General features: G+C 39.3%; 1 protein-coding gene across 1 annotated transcript in view; it reads left to right on the forward strand.

The window, feature by feature from the left end:
- LOC100342312 (exonuclease 1) overlaps positions 1 to 17,429 on the forward strand; it is a 29,112-nt gene extending 11,683 nt beyond the window's left edge. Inside the window, 6 exon segments of the mRNA XM_051820767.3 lie at positions 7,868 to 8,158; positions 8,160 to 8,424; positions 10,217 to 10,318; positions 11,187 to 11,377; positions 14,661 to 14,701; positions 14,704 to 17,429. Of these exon segments, the coding sequence (XP_051676727.2) occupies positions 7,868 to 8,158; positions 8,160 to 8,424; positions 10,217 to 10,318; positions 11,187 to 11,377; positions 14,661 to 14,701; positions 14,704 to 14,789 (976 nt within the window). The 3' untranslated portion in view covers positions 14,790 to 17,429.
- Positions 17,430 to 17,849: the final 420 nt, after the last annotated feature.

Raw genomic sequence — 17,849 nt, forward strand, 5'->3', positions numbered from 1 at the left:
GAAAAAGATTGCTTGGGGCTGCTAACTGGCATTAAGCCCTTTCTCCCAGAGTCTTATGCAAGAATCAGTATAGACCAAAGCAGCTTTCTGGTTCTCTGTGTTGTCCAATAAAGATAACAGGTGTGAGTCTATTTTATAAAAGCCAGTATTTGTGACATAGATCACTTTGTTTTGGTTTGAACTCAACTAATTTCTAGAGATGGGGAAATTGGTTACCTTAAGAATACAATTATATGGTTTTAAATCTAAGGTTCATTTTAAAGGATACGTAAATGATCATTTAGAGGCATATTTATTTGAAAGATAGAGTTACAAAGACAGTGAGGGAGAGAAAGAGAGAGAGATCTTCCATCTGCTGATTCACTCTCCAAATGACCCCAACAGCCAGGGCTGAGCCAGATAGGAGCCAGGAGTTTCTTTCATATCTCCCACGTGGGTGCAGGGGCCCAGATACTTGGGCCATCTTCTGCTGCCTTCACAGGCACGTCAGCCTGGACTCAGACCGGCATCCATATAGGATGCTGGAGCTATAGGCAGTAGCCTTACCTCTATGCCACAGCACCAGCCTCCAATAATTTCAAGTATTGAAATAATTCTTGAATTTTTTAAAAGATTTATTTTACTTGAAAGGCAGAGTTACAGAGAGAGAGAGACAGAGATAATTCATCCACTGGTTCACTTGCCATATGGTTGTAACAGCTGTAGCGGAGCCAAACTGGAGCCAGGAGCCAGGAGCTTCTTCCAGGTCTCCCACATAGGTGGCAGGGGCCCAAGCACTTGGGCCATCTTTCACTGCTTTCCCAGGCATATTAGCAGAGAGCTGGATAGGAAGTGGAGCAGTTGGGACTTGAACCAGTGACCATGTAGGATTGAGATGCCAGTGCTCCAGGCAGCGGATTTTTTTTTCTTTTATTTAATAGATATAAATTTCCAAAGTACAATTTTTGGATTATAGCGGCTTTTCCCCCATAACCTCCCTCCCACCCGCAACCATCCCATCTTCGACTCCCTCTCCCATCCCATTCTTCATCAAGATTCATTTTCAATTATCTTTATATATGGAAGATCAACTTAGTATATACTAAGTAAAGATTTCAACAGTTAGGCAGCGGATTTACCTGCTGTGCCACATCACTGGCCCCAGTACTTAAATTTTAAAGATCTTTTGTTCTGGCCACTTTTCTTCAGTGGCAATCTCATTTCTTGCACTGCTGATCTTAAGAAAGTTTATTTTTTGTTTCTTAGAAATGGACTAACAAGATCACTTGACTCTCATTAATCTTTTATCTGCTTGTTTATTCCCCAAATGGCCCCAACAGTTAGGTGAGGGTCACAGTAAATCCAGGAGCCAGGAATTCCACCACGTCTCCCACTTGGATGGCAGGGACTCTAGTACTTAGCCCATCTCCTGCTGCTTTTCCGTGCACATTTACAGGAAACGGTCAGAAGTGGAGTTGCCAGGATTTGAACCTGCACTCTAATATGGGATGCCAACATCAGCAGCAGAGATTTAACATACTGTGCTACAACACCAGCCCCCTTATTATAATTTATGTTGCTGCACAGGGACATTAATTGATTAATTCTCTTCAGGTAAACTTTTTCCTTTTATTTTTTCGCCTGCCCAAACGAGAAGTCATAGTTGGAATGACAAAGCCTGTCAAAAGACATTTAATGTTAATAGCATTTGGCGTAGGAATTATTGCCCTAGAATTGAGTCAGAAATTGTTTCAGATGTTACATGATTGAAGGAAAATGCAAGTACTGTTGGCATTGAATAAACTATTAGTACCAAAGGATTGAATCTTCCAAGGAAGTTATCCATTTTGAAAAGACAAAGAAGTGGTATGTGTTTCAGGTTTATGAAATACTAGTGAGTGTTTGTTACATTTAAGAATTCTTTACCAAACCAAAAGTCACTATGATTTTTCTCCTGTTTTCTTCTAGAAGCTTTATAGTTTTATCTCTTACATTTGGCCTATGATGTATCTTGAGTTAACTTTTTTATAAACTATGAGGTAAGGATCAAAGTTTCTTATCTCCTCTTGCAGTCCAGTTGTTCTAGAACCATCTGTTAAAAAGTTGTCCTTTGGGGCCGGTGCTGTAGTGTAGCAGGCCTCTGCCTGCGGTGCTGCCCCCATCTGGGCATCAGTTCATGTACTTAATGCCTCTCAGGGTATGCATTAGCAAGAAGCTGGGATACAGAGTAGAGCCGCAAACCAAACCTAGGCACTCTAATATAGAATATGGGCTTAATGAGCTGCATCTTAACTGCTAGGCCAAATGCCTTCCCTACCACTTGTCTTAGGGCTGTACAAATTGCTGCAAATCCACATAAATAACATATAATAGATATAGCTTTATATTTTCATTAGGATAATTTGAGAGACACTGAATTGTCTTGGTAAATTCAAGATTTGCTGCGTCTACAGAACCAGTCCCTCCACTCCCACACACACAGAGCTGGGCTAGTGACCTTATCACAGAAAGAAAATTAGTCTGATGTAGCTTTTTCATGGATAAGCCTTACTGAGGATCTCAAATTACTTATTTTTTTGTTCTGTAAGAACTGTTTCCTCTGTAATAAACAGATTTTCGTTTTGCCAAGGATGAAGATCAAGTTTAATGATCTGTAGCTTTGCTAAAAAGCTATGCCTTTTAAGAATTTGAGCCATCATTTTGTCTCTGGTATTTTGATATCCCTAATCTTGTGCTCTTATACCTATATGGAATGAAAGCTATTTTGATCCTGAGTATCACTTGAACTAATGTAAAACATCTTAGTTCTGTTTCTATGTCCTTGCCTAGCTCAGACTTTAACCTTTTGTATTACTTAGTCTTAATGATTTATTTTAATACCACAGAATACATTTCACACATAAGTCTCTGTGGGACTCTTTGCTAGGCAACGATGATCAGAGCCAGAACACAAATTACTTTTGACTGCATGACAGTCACATACTTAAAAAACTATAGCACAAAGGTGGTATATATAAATAGTTCTAGTTTCACTGGAAAATTTTAAAAATCAGTCATTAATCATATATTTACATTTAAGTTGCTCTAAAATTTTTTTTACATTCAAATCCAGGCCCTTAGTATAATGATTATTTAGCCATAACTATTTGATTTGATTAGGATTATTTAACATGAAATTATACAGATAATTGACATTAAATGTTAAGTAATTTTGTAAAAACAGCTAAGGGCTGTTTGTGAGGCATCGTTTTAAAAAAAAAAAGGACTGGGCCGGCGCCATGGCTCACTAGGCTAATCCTCCGCCTAGCGGCGCCGGCACACCGGGTTCTAGTCCCGGTCGGGGCGCCGGATTCTGTCCCGGTTGGCCCTCTTCCAGGCCAGCTCTCTGCTGTGGCCCGGGAGTGCAGTGGAGGATGGCCCAGGTGCTTGGGCCCTGCACCCCATGGGAGACCAGGAAAAGCACCTGGCTCCTGGCTCCTGCCATCGGATCAGCGCGGTGCGCCGGCCGCAGCGCGCTGGCCGCAGCGGCCATTGGAGGGTGAACCAACGGCAAAAGGAAGACCTTTCTCTCTTTCTCTCTCTCTCACTGTCCACTCTGCCTGTCAAAATAAAAAAAAAAATAAAATAAAAAAAATAAAAAAAAAAGGACTTTATCCTTAGGACACTAGGATATAGACTTTGAAGTTAAGGCCAAATCTCTAACCACAAGTGAAACAAAGATTTATAATAATTTTGTTTTTATTTGGCAGAGCTGTCAGAAGATGATCTATTGAGTCAGTATTCCCTTTCATTTACAAAGAACAAAAAATAGCTGTGAAGATAATAAGAACCAACAGAAAAAGGAAGACCTTTCTCTCTGTCTCTCTCTCTCTCACTGTCCACTCTGCCTCAAAAAAAAAAAAAAAAAAAAAAAAAAAGAAGAAGAACTCTTCTGAAATGTTTGTGCCTGACCTGGAAGATGGAAGTACTAGTGAAAAAAGCTTGAGTACCCCACCGAGGAGTTTTGCAACATAAGTTTGCAACATTTTTGCAGAGAAAAAATGAGAAAGTAATGGTGTTGTGGCTCCAGGAACCAGAAGCAGGTATAGTCTTCAGAATATTATTTGTTGTATTATGTGCCAAATTGATACACATTTTGTTGTGAATCTGGCAGGGGTAGATGTAGGACCCGCTTCAATCTGATTATAATTTTATCAGGTGTTGTCTTATTGTCACCTAAAAGCATTGTTGTTCCTTCAACTTCTGTTACTTTAGTACCTTTCCATGCAGATTCCAGAAGTTATGTGTTGCACTACAGAAACTCCCATTATTTTGGCCATTCCCTCTCCACTTTCTTTATCCCTATTTTTTTTTAGTTTGCTTTAGAAATTAACATAATTTTGCCAAGTATTTTCAGAAATATGTTAAAATGTAGATGACTCTAGAGTTGCAGTATTACTTGAAATGCTGATGTCATGCTAGATGCTGTGATTACAAAAATGAGAAAGTAGTTTTCGTTCTAGAAAAGTTAGTGGCACAGTTGGGAGAAAAGGTGTATAAGCAAAATCTCTCTATGAAGTGTGTAAATACAGTGAAAGACATAGGTGTAAGCTGTTTTGAAAGCATTAAAGGGAGCTCTTGCTGGATTAATGGTTGGAAGCATTGAGAAGGAAGGGGTAAATGTTAGGTGTCACTACTGAGGTTAAAATGATTAGCAGGATGAATCAGACAGACTGCAGCAGATACTTTCTCAATAGCGTCAAACATCTTGAGCAAAGGTGGGAACAGCTTGGGACACCAGGTTCTGTTGAAGGCTGCTGTTGCCACTGCCAGAATGCAAGTTGGGGAAATGGTTGGCGACGGGGGAGCAGAAACAGTCAGGAGGCCTGATTATGGAAGACTTTGTGCCAGACTAAGTCTCAGTCAGGTGAAGGGTGAGTCTATCCCTGTTCTAGAGAAACTACGGTGAGCACCCTGTCCTGTGAAGATAGATTGTAGAGGATCAAAAGAGGTGCTCAAAGATCAGTGAGGCTGTTGTCATAGTCCCTGTGAATGATGGTGAGATTTTTCAATAGTGTGATTTGTAGATTAAGAATTTAAATGCTGGCCGGCGCCGCGGCTCACTAGGCTAATCCTCCGCCTTGCGGCGCCGGCACACCAGGTTCTAGTCCCGGTCGGGGCACCAGATTCTGCCCCGGTTGCCCCTCTTCCCGGCCAGCTCTCTGCTGTGGCCCGGGAGTGCAGTGGAGGATGGCCCAGGTGCTTGGGCCCTGCACCCCATGGGAGACCAGGAGAAGCACCTGGCTCCTGCCATCGGATCAGCGCGGTGCACCGGCCGCAGTGCGCCGGTCGCGGCGGCCATTGGAGGGTGATCCAATGGCAAAGGAAGACCTTTCTCTCTTTCTCTCTCTCTCACTGTCCACTCTGCCTGTCAAAAAAAAAAAAAAAAAGAATTTAAATGCTGGGATCAGATCACTCTGATTTAGGAAGTCTTGACTTAGCAAGTTACAGCTTGGTGTTTCACTTTTTTTCCCTAAAAGACGGGGCTAACAGTTGTAAGAACCTCAGTCCAGTATGAGATGCAAGCATCTGAAGTGATGTCTTGCTCTGCACCAAATGCCTGCCCCACCTGAGCCTCACTGTAACTGATTGTTTCAAACCTTTCTCCTCTGGGGTCTTCTCCAGTCACCTACAATACAATTCAATGATCATTTTGATTCTTCTGTTGCTAGTCACTCTGTAAAAGATGGGCAACAGAGTTTTAGTTGATGTATGTTGAAAATTTTCAGAAAGTTGACTTTTTGCATGTAAAGAAATTTTTGAGATTGATTTCGTTTCTACAATTGGGTGAGAATCGTTTGGAGTTGAACTCTTCTTTGGAGAAGAGTAAGAAGAATAGAATTCATGTGTCTTTACAGGACTTCCCTACTTGGTCATTGTAGAAGCTTAAGGACATCTCCATGTCAATTTTCAAGGTTTTCTTCTTCATGAGAGATTATGAGATAATTACAGGATTGATGTTGTTTTAACTGTTTGAGGATAAAAGACATAGAGTTGGTTCTAGCTACTATATAGGAATTTCTAGACAGAGTGTGATGGATTAAAAGTAGCACTGAGCAAGGTTTCAGTCACCATCTAAGTTCCTGAAGCCTCTTTCTTTATAAAATACGGATGATCACGTAGATAATGCTGTTGGGAAGGTTGATAACAGCTTTGTGGATCAAGCACCTGGCACAGTGCTTAGGGATTAATACATACACAAGCATTCATAACCATCTTTTTTTTTTAATATCATGAAACTAAACAGAGGTCTTAAGTATGCAAAAAGTCATCTGGAACCTGTCTGCCTTTTGGAATCTTAATTATCTTTATTATTTAGATACTTTTCCTAGAAACCTGCATGTTAATTTTTTAAAGATTTATTTATTTACTTGAAAGGCAGAGTTATAGAGAGATAGAGGGAGAGACAGAGAGATCTTCCATCCACTGGTTCACTCCCCAAATGACTGCAGAAGCCAGAGCTGGGCCAGGCCAAAAACAGGAGCCAGGAGCTTCATTTGGATCTCCCACATGGGTGCAGGGACCCAAACACTTGGGTATCCTTCACTTTTTTCCTAGGCCATTAATAGGGAGCTGGATCGGCAGTGGAACAGCCAGGACTTGAACTAGTGCCTATATGGGATGTCGGCACTGCAGGCAGCGGCTTAACCTGCTACGCACAGGGCCAGCCTTGCATGTTAATTTTTGAGATGTAGAAATACAGTATTAGAAAGGTGACACCATAGGCTAATTAAGAAGAAGCAACCATGAACCAGGAGGACTCGTGAGTTTTAATTTTATTCCCCAGCTGATTAATTCTGTAACTCTGGGCACTGTTGCTATAACTTCTTTTTACCTGTGAGACAATATATGGAAAAATAATTAAGTAGCATGGGCATTACTCTTTATCTAAAAATGAATTTGTGATCAGATACAGGTACATAAGCCTAATAAGAGCTTTCCTTCCTGTCCTGTATCTACCTATGTCACTTATCTAGGGACTTGATGAAAGGATACAAAGAATTTTTTCTCTCTAGTCTTTAGTAAATATTCTTTTTATCACATTGGGTTTAGATTAATGTTTATTAAAAAGGTAAATTCTCTTTAAGTTTCATGTTTACCAGATCACATATCTTGAGATTTTCCTTATAAACCTGAAACCTTCTTGAATAAATCCTCTTCAATAATGATACTAAAAAAAATTTGTGACACTGCTATTCATTTTTATTGGAGTGTATTTAGGTCATCTTTTTAAAGCTGCTACACTGATTAAGTAATGCCTGTTCAGGAATATAGATCAGTGGGTGAGTGTGCTATTCCAAGTTACCTGATGATTTGATACTAGGAATGAAGCTAAGATAAGAAATAAATGGCTAATTTCTCCCCTTTTGCTTCTTACAAAATATGAAAATGTCCTTCTGCTGCATATTTCCCTATTTGTTCATGGTTACCAGCCATGTGTTTGTTAGCCACTGTCCTAGGTACTGTAAAGGATACAAAGTCATGGACCGTACCTGCCCTCAAAGAGCTTATCTTCTGTTTGGGACTTAAGGTTAGGGGAAAGAATACCAATATAATGATTGGGTATTGATAAAAATATGGAAGTTCTGAATACATGTGTGTGTGTGTGTGTGTGTGTGTGTAGAAGACTGCTTTTAAAGGAAAATACCATCTAAAAATTCATTATATACGTTTAGAAAATGTATACAATTTAGAAAATGTATACATTTAGAAAATATGGAATTTTGCTGTAATCAAAATTCAATTTTTGAATAAAATTCAAGATGTGTATTGCCTTTATTTATGAAATTATGTATTTGTGAGTAGACTCTAAATTACTGTCCATCATTTCTATTGCTTTTTCCATTAGGTTTTTTTGTAGTTCTCTGGATTCTGCTGATTGCGTGTCAAAGGAAGAGAGCAACCAGGGTCTCAATGAGACAGCTGTCACAGAAAAGGAGAACACTCCAAGTCAATCCGATTGTCCAAACCTAGAAGGCAAAAAACTGGAAGCATGTAATTCAGATGATCAGATTCCAGAAGATGTAACTGTGTTTGTTGATGAAGAGCCTCAGACTCTGAAGACCAGCAAATTCACACGGACCATTTCACCATCCACTTTGGGGACGTTAAGAAGTTGTTTTAGTTGGTCTGGGAGTCTTAGAGTTTTCAAGAAGTCTGAGCCCCCCTACAAGCACAGCACTGCAGCAGTTCCAGAGAAGGAGCAGTTCCCCCACCTCTGTGCCTGAACATAGGAAGGCGTGTGATGCATCTCAGTTAAAGACCGATGCGTCAGTTGATGAACTTCATCCCTTCCATGAAGAAGGCTGTTCTTCACAGTCTCAGGAAAGTGTGGAATTATCATCACCACACAGTTTAAATACATCAAAACTGTCTCAGCCTTCCAGTAAAGATTCTGATTCAGAGGTAAGTCAAATCATGAAGATTTTCAAATTTGTACATAGGAGAAAGAGTGTTCATCAGATGATTGAGGAAATTTTGCTTGAATTTTGAAAATAAGTGACAATCTTAATTTTTCATTTAAATCCTATTGTGCAGAAAGTTCACATTTTATTCACCTGAAGGACTTGTCTCATATTTCCAGCTTCTGTGTATTTCATCTAAATCTGCTTCCTGAATCCCTTTGTGGTCCCTTCCATTGACAGTTGTCTCCAATGTAGTGGCACAATTACAACTCAAGAAGAATGGTATCTATGAAATGAAAATTTATCATAAAGATGCTATTTAAGTCATTAATATACTCTAGAATTCAATTAGAGAAGCAGTGCAGCTGCTTTAAATTTTTATAGCTACTCATTTATGGAACTATTGGCTAAGCTTGAGATAAGCAATAATATTATAGTAGGAGAGGCTTTTTTTTTAAAAAGACATTTATTTTTTAAGATTATTTATTTGAAAGTCAGAGTTACACAGAGAGAGAAGAGAAAGAGAGGCAAGAGAGAGAAAGAGAGAGTTGGGGTGGGGGGTTTTTCTTTCCGGAGGTTCACTCCCCAGCTGGCTGCAATGGCTGGAGCTGCGCTGCTCTGGAGCCAGGAACTCCCTCCAGGTCTCCCATGTGGGTGCAGGGGCCCAAGGACTTGTGCCATCTTCTACTGCTTTCCCAGCCCAAAGCAGAGAACAGCATTGGAAGTGGAGCAGCCAGGAGTCAGACCGGCACCCATATGCCAAAGTATGCCAGAGTGCCAGCCCTAGTAGGAGAGTTGTTTTATTTCATTCAGCATTTTGACAGGCTCCTGAAATGGTTTGTAAAAATCTTCAGTTTTAAAAAATATTTTGTGGCCAGCGCCGCGGCTCAACAGGCTAATCCTCCGCCTGCGGTGCTGGCACACCAGGTTCTAGTCCCAGTCGGGGCGCCAGATTCTGTCCGGTTGCCCCTCTTCCAGGCCAGCTCTCTACTATGGCCCGGGAGTGCAGTGGAAGATGGCCCAAGTGCTTGGGCCCTGCACCCCATGGGAGACCAGGAGAAGCACCTGGCTCCTGGCTTTGGATCAGCGCGGTGCGCCGGCCGCAGCGCGCTGCCCGTGGAGGGTGAACCAACGGCAAAGGAAGACCTTTCTCCTCCCTCTCTCGCTGTCCACTCTGTCTGTCAAAAAAAAAAAAAATTTTTTTTTTGTACAAGGTCAGTGCTGTGGCATAAAGGGTAAAGCTGCTGCCTGCTGTGCCAGCATCCCATATGGGCGCCGGTTTGAGACCCGGCTGCTTCGCTTCCAGTCCAGCTCTATGCTATGTCCTGGGAACGCAGTAGAAGATGGCCCAAGTCCTTGGGCCCCTGCACCTGCATGGGCGACCCAGAGGAAGCTCCTGGCTCCTGGCTTTGGATTGGTGCAACTCTGGCCATTGCAGCAACTTGGGGAGTGAACCAGCAGATGGAAGACCTCTCTCTCTCTCTCTGTCCCTCTCTCTCTGTGTAACTCTGACTTTCAAGTAAAATAAATAAGTCTTTAAAAAACAATATTTTGTACAAATTACATCTCAAACTAAAACATCTTATGGTTTCTAAAGTAAAACTTTATCCTTTTCATATTAGATTCATTTTGTTTGATTTATTCTATTCTGGGTTTTTTTTATCTTTTTTTGTGAAAATTACCATTTTATTTACACTGATTTTCTCCTTTTACTTATTTTACATTTTGTTGAGTATTGGTTAGTTGTAATAAAAATTTAATAGTAACAAATTTTTTTTATTTGGGGGATCTAGGAATCTGATTGCAGTATTAAATCGCTTGATAATCAAGATAATCAGAACTATAAGCTGCATTTATCTCATTTCTCAGCAAAAAACACACTACTAAAGAATAAGGTAAAAAATTTATTTTAAAATTAAATTTCAGAAACAGTCCATGCTTATTACCAGAAAAAAAGTCTACTTTCATACATTCTAATAACATGTTTATGCTTGATTATAGATGTTTAAATTGTAAACCTGTTTTTCTTTTGTAGCATATACATTAAAGGTCTTTTTCCATGAACTTGCATAATCATTACTTATAATGAATATTTAATATGCCATTGTTTGTGCTTATCTAACCCTTCATTTTTGTCATTTACTGTGAAAAATTTTTTGCTAGAGCAAACAGCGCCACAACCAACATCTTATGGGTAAATACTTAAGTACATGTACATGTTCAGTCAGCATGTTTGAATTTTATGGAGTGAAATTACTGATCCAGGGCCTACAGTTTACAGCTTTAAAATACATTGCCAAAAGACCTTCTAAAAACTGTGCCTGTGATAAGCTAGTTTTTAAGTCAACATATATAAATATTTCACTCTTTATATACCCTCTGTCAGATTGATTAATTTAAAATCTTGTTTTATGTACTTCACTCTTACTATGCTAAGAAACAACAAAACTTCAGTGGCTCCATGCTGTGCACAGGGTGAAAACCAACACTTCAATGGAAACAACCTAAATGTCAATAGAAATTTAAGTAAATTATACCACATTTATACAGTGGAAAAACAGGTAGCCTATTCCAAATAAAATTAAATTCTATATGCAAAAAGAAAAATCCTCCAGATATAGTACTAAGTGGGTGAATGTATTACTGGTTAAAATAATTATGATACTTTCTAAAGAAGACATTTATAAATAGCATATTTTTACATAAAGAAATAGTTTGAAATTAACTAAAGGTAGAGTATTAAAATGGTTGTTTATTCATTAGGTTCCTGGGCTATATAAATCCAGTTCTGCAGACTCCCTTTCTACCAAGATCAAACCTCTGGTGCCTGCCAGAGCCAGTGGGCTGAGCAAGAAGTCAGCCAGCATCCAGAGGAGAAATCACCATAATGCTGAGAACACGCCAGGATTGCAGATAAAAATCAATGAGCTGTGGAAAAATTTTGGCTTTAAAAAGTGAGTTGTTTTGTAATTTATTCTAAAACAGGATAAGCTGTTTTCCATAATTTCCATCCCTTCCTCTCAACTGTTTTTAATTTCATATGAATCAATTTCTGTTTCTCTCACTGTGAAAAAATTATTTTCCCTGTTGCCTTTACCTGACTCTTTATATTTCATTTTAATTTCTACATAGTCATTTTAATTTCTACACATTCTTTTACTGAAACAATGGCAAACAGAAACCTCAGTTTTCAGTCTGCCTTTGGAGTCTCTCTGATGTTAAACAAATTACTTATCCAAGCCCAAGTATCTCAGCTTTCTTTGATTCTTATCTCACAGTTGTAATAAGAGTGAAGTTTGAGATGGATTTAGGGGTAATGCTATACACACTTCCTAAATTCTCACATCTAAAATAGGGTGAATCATTGAGTTTATATGATGAATTTCCCAGATTTCTAATTTATATGGCAAGTGCAGTTTTGAAAGATTTGATTCTCCATGCAGCTATAATCTTTTAACCTCAGAACTTTCTGTGAGGCTGCATAATTTCCCACAGAATACCATGAATTTATACTTGATTTTCTTGTTCTTTTTGTTAAACACACTAAGTCTAATCATCAAAAAGAGGAGGGGTGGTAGATTAAACCTTACATAATGGAAATATTGTCTCAAATGAGATAGTAGAAGTTGAAACACTGTAAATAAATAAGTGCTGGAGAATTGCTGCTTATTTATTTATTTATTTATTTATTTTTATTTTGACAGGTAGAGTTATAGAAAGTGAGAGAGAGAGACAGAGAGAAAGGTCTTCCTTCCGTTGGTTCACTCCCCAAATGGCTGCCACGGCCGGCACTGTGCCGGCCCAAAGCCAGGAGCCAGATGCTTCTTTCCAGTTTCCCTTGTGGGTGCAGGAGCCCAAGCCCTTGGGCCATCCTCCACTGCCCTCTTGGGCCACAGAGAATTGCTGCTCTTTTTACATTGTGTAAAGTATAGGATTAAATCATTTACTTATTTGAAAGGCAGAGTGATGAAGACAGAGCAAGAGACAGAAATCTGTCATTCACTGGTTCACTCCCCAGTTGTCTACAAAAGGCAGGACTGGGCCAGGTGAAAGCAGGAGGCAGGAATTCCATCTAGATCTCCCTCATAGGTAGCAGGGACACAGGTACTTGGGCTACCATCCACTGCCTTCTCGGGCTTATTGTCAGAATCTGGATCAGAAATGGAGTAGCCAGAACTCAAACTCTCATGTGGTATGTAGGTATACCAAACAGTAACCTAACCTGTAATACCCTGCTAGCACAATTTTAATATATTATTTACTTGTGCATGATTTTGTAGACTCATGCAGTAGTCATTTTGAAAATACAGTTCATTGAGTTACACATCTCTCTCAAATATTGACATATTTCATTATTCAGTAGAAGGAAAAAAATTCACAGAGAAATCTTAAGTATTGGGAAGTTGTCAAATGGCAGATACAGGTTTTCCAAAATTCTAATTTTCTAGCTTTCAAATTTTATTATTTGCAAGAAGCACTGTTGGTTATTTTATTTGAAGTAATAGGCTCTCTTCATTTTACAAAAGCCAAGAACCTAAATTTGAATGATCATAGTGTCATATGTACTTTTAGTTGAGGTAACCATCATACTTTGGTATGCCACAAAAGTACATTATATATACTCAATTATATACTTGATTTCCCATTTTGACACAGAATATTAAGAAATGTACCAAAGTTTGAGATTTAATAAAATTAACAGTTTTCAATGGTTCGTCAAGAATGTTCTTGAGACTGTCTTTGGTTTTTTTTTTAAGATTTACTTTATTTATTTCAAAGAGTTACAGGGTAGGTGTGTGGGGGGGTCTTCCATCTGCTGTTTGACTCCCCAGATGACTGAAAAGGCCAGAGCTGAGCTGATCTGAAGCAAGGAGCCAGAAGCTTCTTCCAGGTCTCCCACATGGGTGCAGGGGCCCAAGTATGTAGGCTATCTCCTGCTGCTTTCCCAGGCACATTAGTAGGGAGCTGGATTGGAAGTGGAGCAACCAGGACTAGAACTGGCGCTCATATGGGATGCTGGCGCTGCAGACTTGAGGCTTTAATCCTCTGCGCCGTAGCACCAGCCCCAAGACTCTTAACGATTGTTTTTTAGCTGCAAATGTGAAGAGGTGGAGAATACGAACACTATCAGTATTACTTATACAGTTCTGTGTCACTATCTTCATTCATGCTCATTTACCAACAGTTATATGCAGTTCTGCTTTAGTATCATCAGAACAAATGTCAGTATGGTAGAAAAAAGGAAATGAAGCCTAAATGTTATGAAAATAGTTACAACACTCCCCCTAAGAGAAATCTCCAGTGTTTCATGGAACATACTTTGAGAACTGCTGCTAGAGGGAAATTAAGAGTACAGCAGTATTGTTAAATGCTTTTTAGAAAATAGGACTTACTGGTTTTTAATTTTTGTTGATAGAAGATTGAATTACTTGTGCTATCTTGATAATGTGATTAATTTTTATGGCTATAAAGCCCTCTTCTAGTGAAAAAAGAAAAAAAAAGATATGGGGTTTACAAGATAGTTCTTAACCATCTGTTCATTCTTCACTTAGATTAGTTCTTAGGCAGATTTGAGAATGGCACTAAGAAAAGCATTTAAAATCTCTTTACTGGAATCATTCTGCCTTAGCAAATATATCTAGTAATAGCCTGCCACCTACATTAAAAGGTAATTTTGAAAATAGGATGGAGATTAAGAAGCAGAAGTTGGGCCGGCGCCATGGCTCAATAGGCTAATCCTCCGCCTGCGGTGCCGGCACACTGGGTTCTAGTCCCAGTCGGGGCGCCGGATTCTGTCCCAGTTGCCCCTCTTCCAGGCCAGCTCTCTGCTGTGGCCCAGGAAGGCAGTGGAGGATGGCCCAAGTACTTGGGCCCTGCACCCGCATGGGAGACCAGGAGAAGCACCTGGCTCCTGGCTTCGGATCAACGCGGTGTGCCAGGCCGCAGCACGCCGGCCGTGGTGGCCGTTGGAGGGTGAACCAATGGCAAAGGAAGACCTTTCTCTCTGTCCTCTCTCTCTCTCACTGTCCACTCTGCCTGTCAAAAAAAAAGAAAGAAAAAAGAAACAGAAGTCAAAATATATTGAGAGTATTCAAAAAAGAAGCTGAATGTGTTATGTAATGCAAATGTACAGTAAAGGTCTTATTTTCTTCATATCCCTTTCCTATGTCTGGATTATTTTTTTACTAATGATCAATACTTTAGAAACAATTAATTTTATTACATTTTATCTTGCAGAGATTCCGAAAAGCTTCCTTCTTGTAAGAAGCCCCTGTCTCCAAAGATAACATCCAACTAACTCCAGAAATGGAAGAGGATATATTTAACAAGCCTGAATGTGCTCATGTTCAGAGAGCAATATTTTAACAATTGCAGACTGCTAGGAGGCTGTTGCTTGCAAGAGAATCTTATCAATTTGAAGTCCTTATTTGAGAATAAGGCAATTACCAGCTTGAAAGATTTATTCTTAAATCTATGCCATTTTAAAAATAGAATTTGTTTTGTATATTAACTATGTAATTCTTTTGCTCAGCTTTTTATATTTTCACAAGAAGCTAATAAGAAGAACAATTCTATCTTTGACAGGTTTTGGAAGTTTTAATTAATTAGGAAAATCCCCTGAAGTGTATACAATTCTGAAGATTTCTGTAATGTCTAGTAGAAAGATGTTAAATATAAAGCTACAATTCTATATTTTTTTTTCTTAAATGAAATCTATTTCTCCAGGGTTCCCTTTTTCCCACCTACTTTTCCTATCAATCCTCAGGGTTCAATTAAAAATAAAGCTACTGAGATGGCAGGTGTAGTTGAAAGGGTTAAAGATCAGTAAACAAATGGCAGGATACTCTGGTCTTCTTGATGAGTTTGATTGGATTGCAGATTGACAGTCCAGGACAACTATTTTCAGCTGCATGTGAGAGGAATTACCTCTTTATCATTAATATTCTTTGCTTATTATTTTTATTTTATTTGAAAGGCCAAGGGAGAGAGAGCAATCTCTTCTATCCACTGTTTCGCCCTCCAGATTCCTGAAATAGCCAAGGCTGGGATAGGCCAAACCCGGGACCCTGGAGCTCCATCCATCTGGTTGCATATGCAGGTGGCAGGGACTCAACTACTTGAGCCATCATCTGTTGCCTACCAGAACACCCATTAGCAGGAAGCTGTTTCAGAATCAGAGTAACTAGGACTTGAACTATGCATTCCATTATGAAGTTTGGCCATTCCAAGCCACAGCTCAACCCAGTGCTCCACAGTGCCCTGATCATTAATATTCTTAGCTTAAAATAACATCACTTTTTCTTAATATATACCTTTTTTAAAGTGTGGGCTAAAAGGTCCTTAACGTGTATGAGTATTTCAAAGTAGTGCACTAAATACTGTGGGATATACTAAGGCTGCAAGGTCTGTTATGTGTGCACACTACAGGGAAATAGGCAGATGCCTGGGAGGAACCAACTACCCAAGTGAAGATCTGAAGGGATAGGAAGTAGAGGGATTATAAAAGTGCAAAAGGATACAGGAAAAGGACCTAGAGTATCCTCACTTTTAAATAAAACTTAGTGGAGGACTCTTGGGAAAAGGTATCAGAGTGAAACAAAAAATAACCAAAAATTCCTGCATGAAAATTTTAAAAGACCCAATCAGGAAAGATCTAATGCAAAGAACAAAAGCAGATTTGAATTTCCTGTGAATGTTTCCTAATATAAAACAAATTATGACTGTGATTCAAACATCATCTATAAATATTTGTCTCCTCAATCACTTAAAATGCCACTTAAACAACAAAATGAATAAAATAAATCCATAAGCGTTGACGTAATAGAAGAGGAGACATCAGACAAGGAAACCAGTGGATGGGTGATAAGTGATTTCACACAAAAGATAATTGGAATGATGGCATGAGCCAACAAGAGGTAAAATTCTAGATAGGCTTAGTAGTTGAAGATACAGTTTCTTCTGAAGCCAACAGTGCAGGGTTAGGCTAAAATTAGGATTGGTTTTGAAAATCTTTCAAACACAGGGCAAGGGGTTTTCAGTTTCCCAAGTCCCCACATAACAGCAATTGGATGGCAAAATCAAAACCCCATGAACATCATCTATAACATCCAAATGAAGACAAGCTACCAACAGCTGGGACACCACAAGACACTGGCATCTATTCAGGTGAAGTAGAAAGATGAAGGGCCATTTTTTGGGCCTGAGGATAGAATGTTAGAATACCCCTTGATAATGCACAGTGGGCCACACTATGAACAACATTTGAATTTGGGAGAGGCATTGCCCTTCCAATGAGTGAGTGCAAGACACTTGGAGTGAGGTCTGTAGGACTGAGGCAAGCTAGTCTCTGAACTATAAAGTCGTGAAACTGGTTCACAAGCTCCATTCCAGAATAAGCTCAGAAAATAAATTCTTGGGATGAAGCCAAATTGAGCAAGAGAAGTGATGTGAAGATTAAAATAGAGGTGGAATAGGGAACAGTCAACAATCTTAACAGAATGTCTTGTTTTTGAACACGCACGAAAGTAACAGAAGCTCCTAAGAATCATGCTCTCAAAGTTTAGTAAAACATGTTAGTCAACAGGAACCACAGAAAAGCTTAGCTATATCGCTAAAGTTGTTTTAATGAAGAATCAAGCAGAAATAATACCTTTACAGGCAAGTTTACCAGAAAAGTAGGCCCACAAAGCAGACCAAAAGTTCATTTGCAAAGGATATAAATTACAAAGGAAATTTAGAATTGGGAAAATGCTCAGGAAAGCATTTTATATGACATTTAATAAGTAAAGGCTAAACTAGAAGGGACACAAGCACTACAGATGATGCCCTAAACTAGGTAAAACTCAGGAATGGAAAATATTTTTTAAAACTAGAAAGTGACATTGAAGATAAAGAAAAGAGCATATGGAGTCGAAAATTCCAGAAAACTTCACTAGTTATTTAAGGAAAACCTTTTAAAGTACAGTCTTGTGGATGGGTATTTATGGTGTGATGGATTAAGCTACACTATTTGGAATGCCCACATCCTATATCCAAGTGCCTGAGATCAAGTCCCATCTCTGCTGCCAAACCAGTTATAGATGGCAGCTGGGAGGCAGCAGATGATGACTCCCTGCTGCCTATGCAGGAGGTCTGAAATTCCTGGTCTGCCCTTGCCCTAGTAGTTGTAAGCATTTGGGGAGCAAATAAATCTCTCCCTCTATTTGTCACTCTGCCTTTCAAATAAATAAGCAAACTTTAAAAAATAAACTGCATTCTTGTGGTTGATGTAGTGGTTAAGATACCACTTGGGATGCTTGCTTGCACATACCATGTTCGTGTGGGATCAAGTTGGGCTCTGCTTCCAATTCTAGCTTCTTAATATGTACCCTGAGGCAGCAAGTAATGGCTCCACTACTCGGGTCCCTGCTACCCATGTTGGAGACC

Source organism: Oryctolagus cuniculus, chromosome 13, assembly GCF_051225735.1.
Source record: "Oryctolagus cuniculus isolate XC-2025 breed Fujian yellow rabbit chromosome 13, ASM5122573v1, whole genome shotgun sequence".
NCBI classification, from domain to species: Eukaryota; Metazoa; Chordata; class Mammalia; order Lagomorpha; family Leporidae; genus Oryctolagus; species Oryctolagus cuniculus.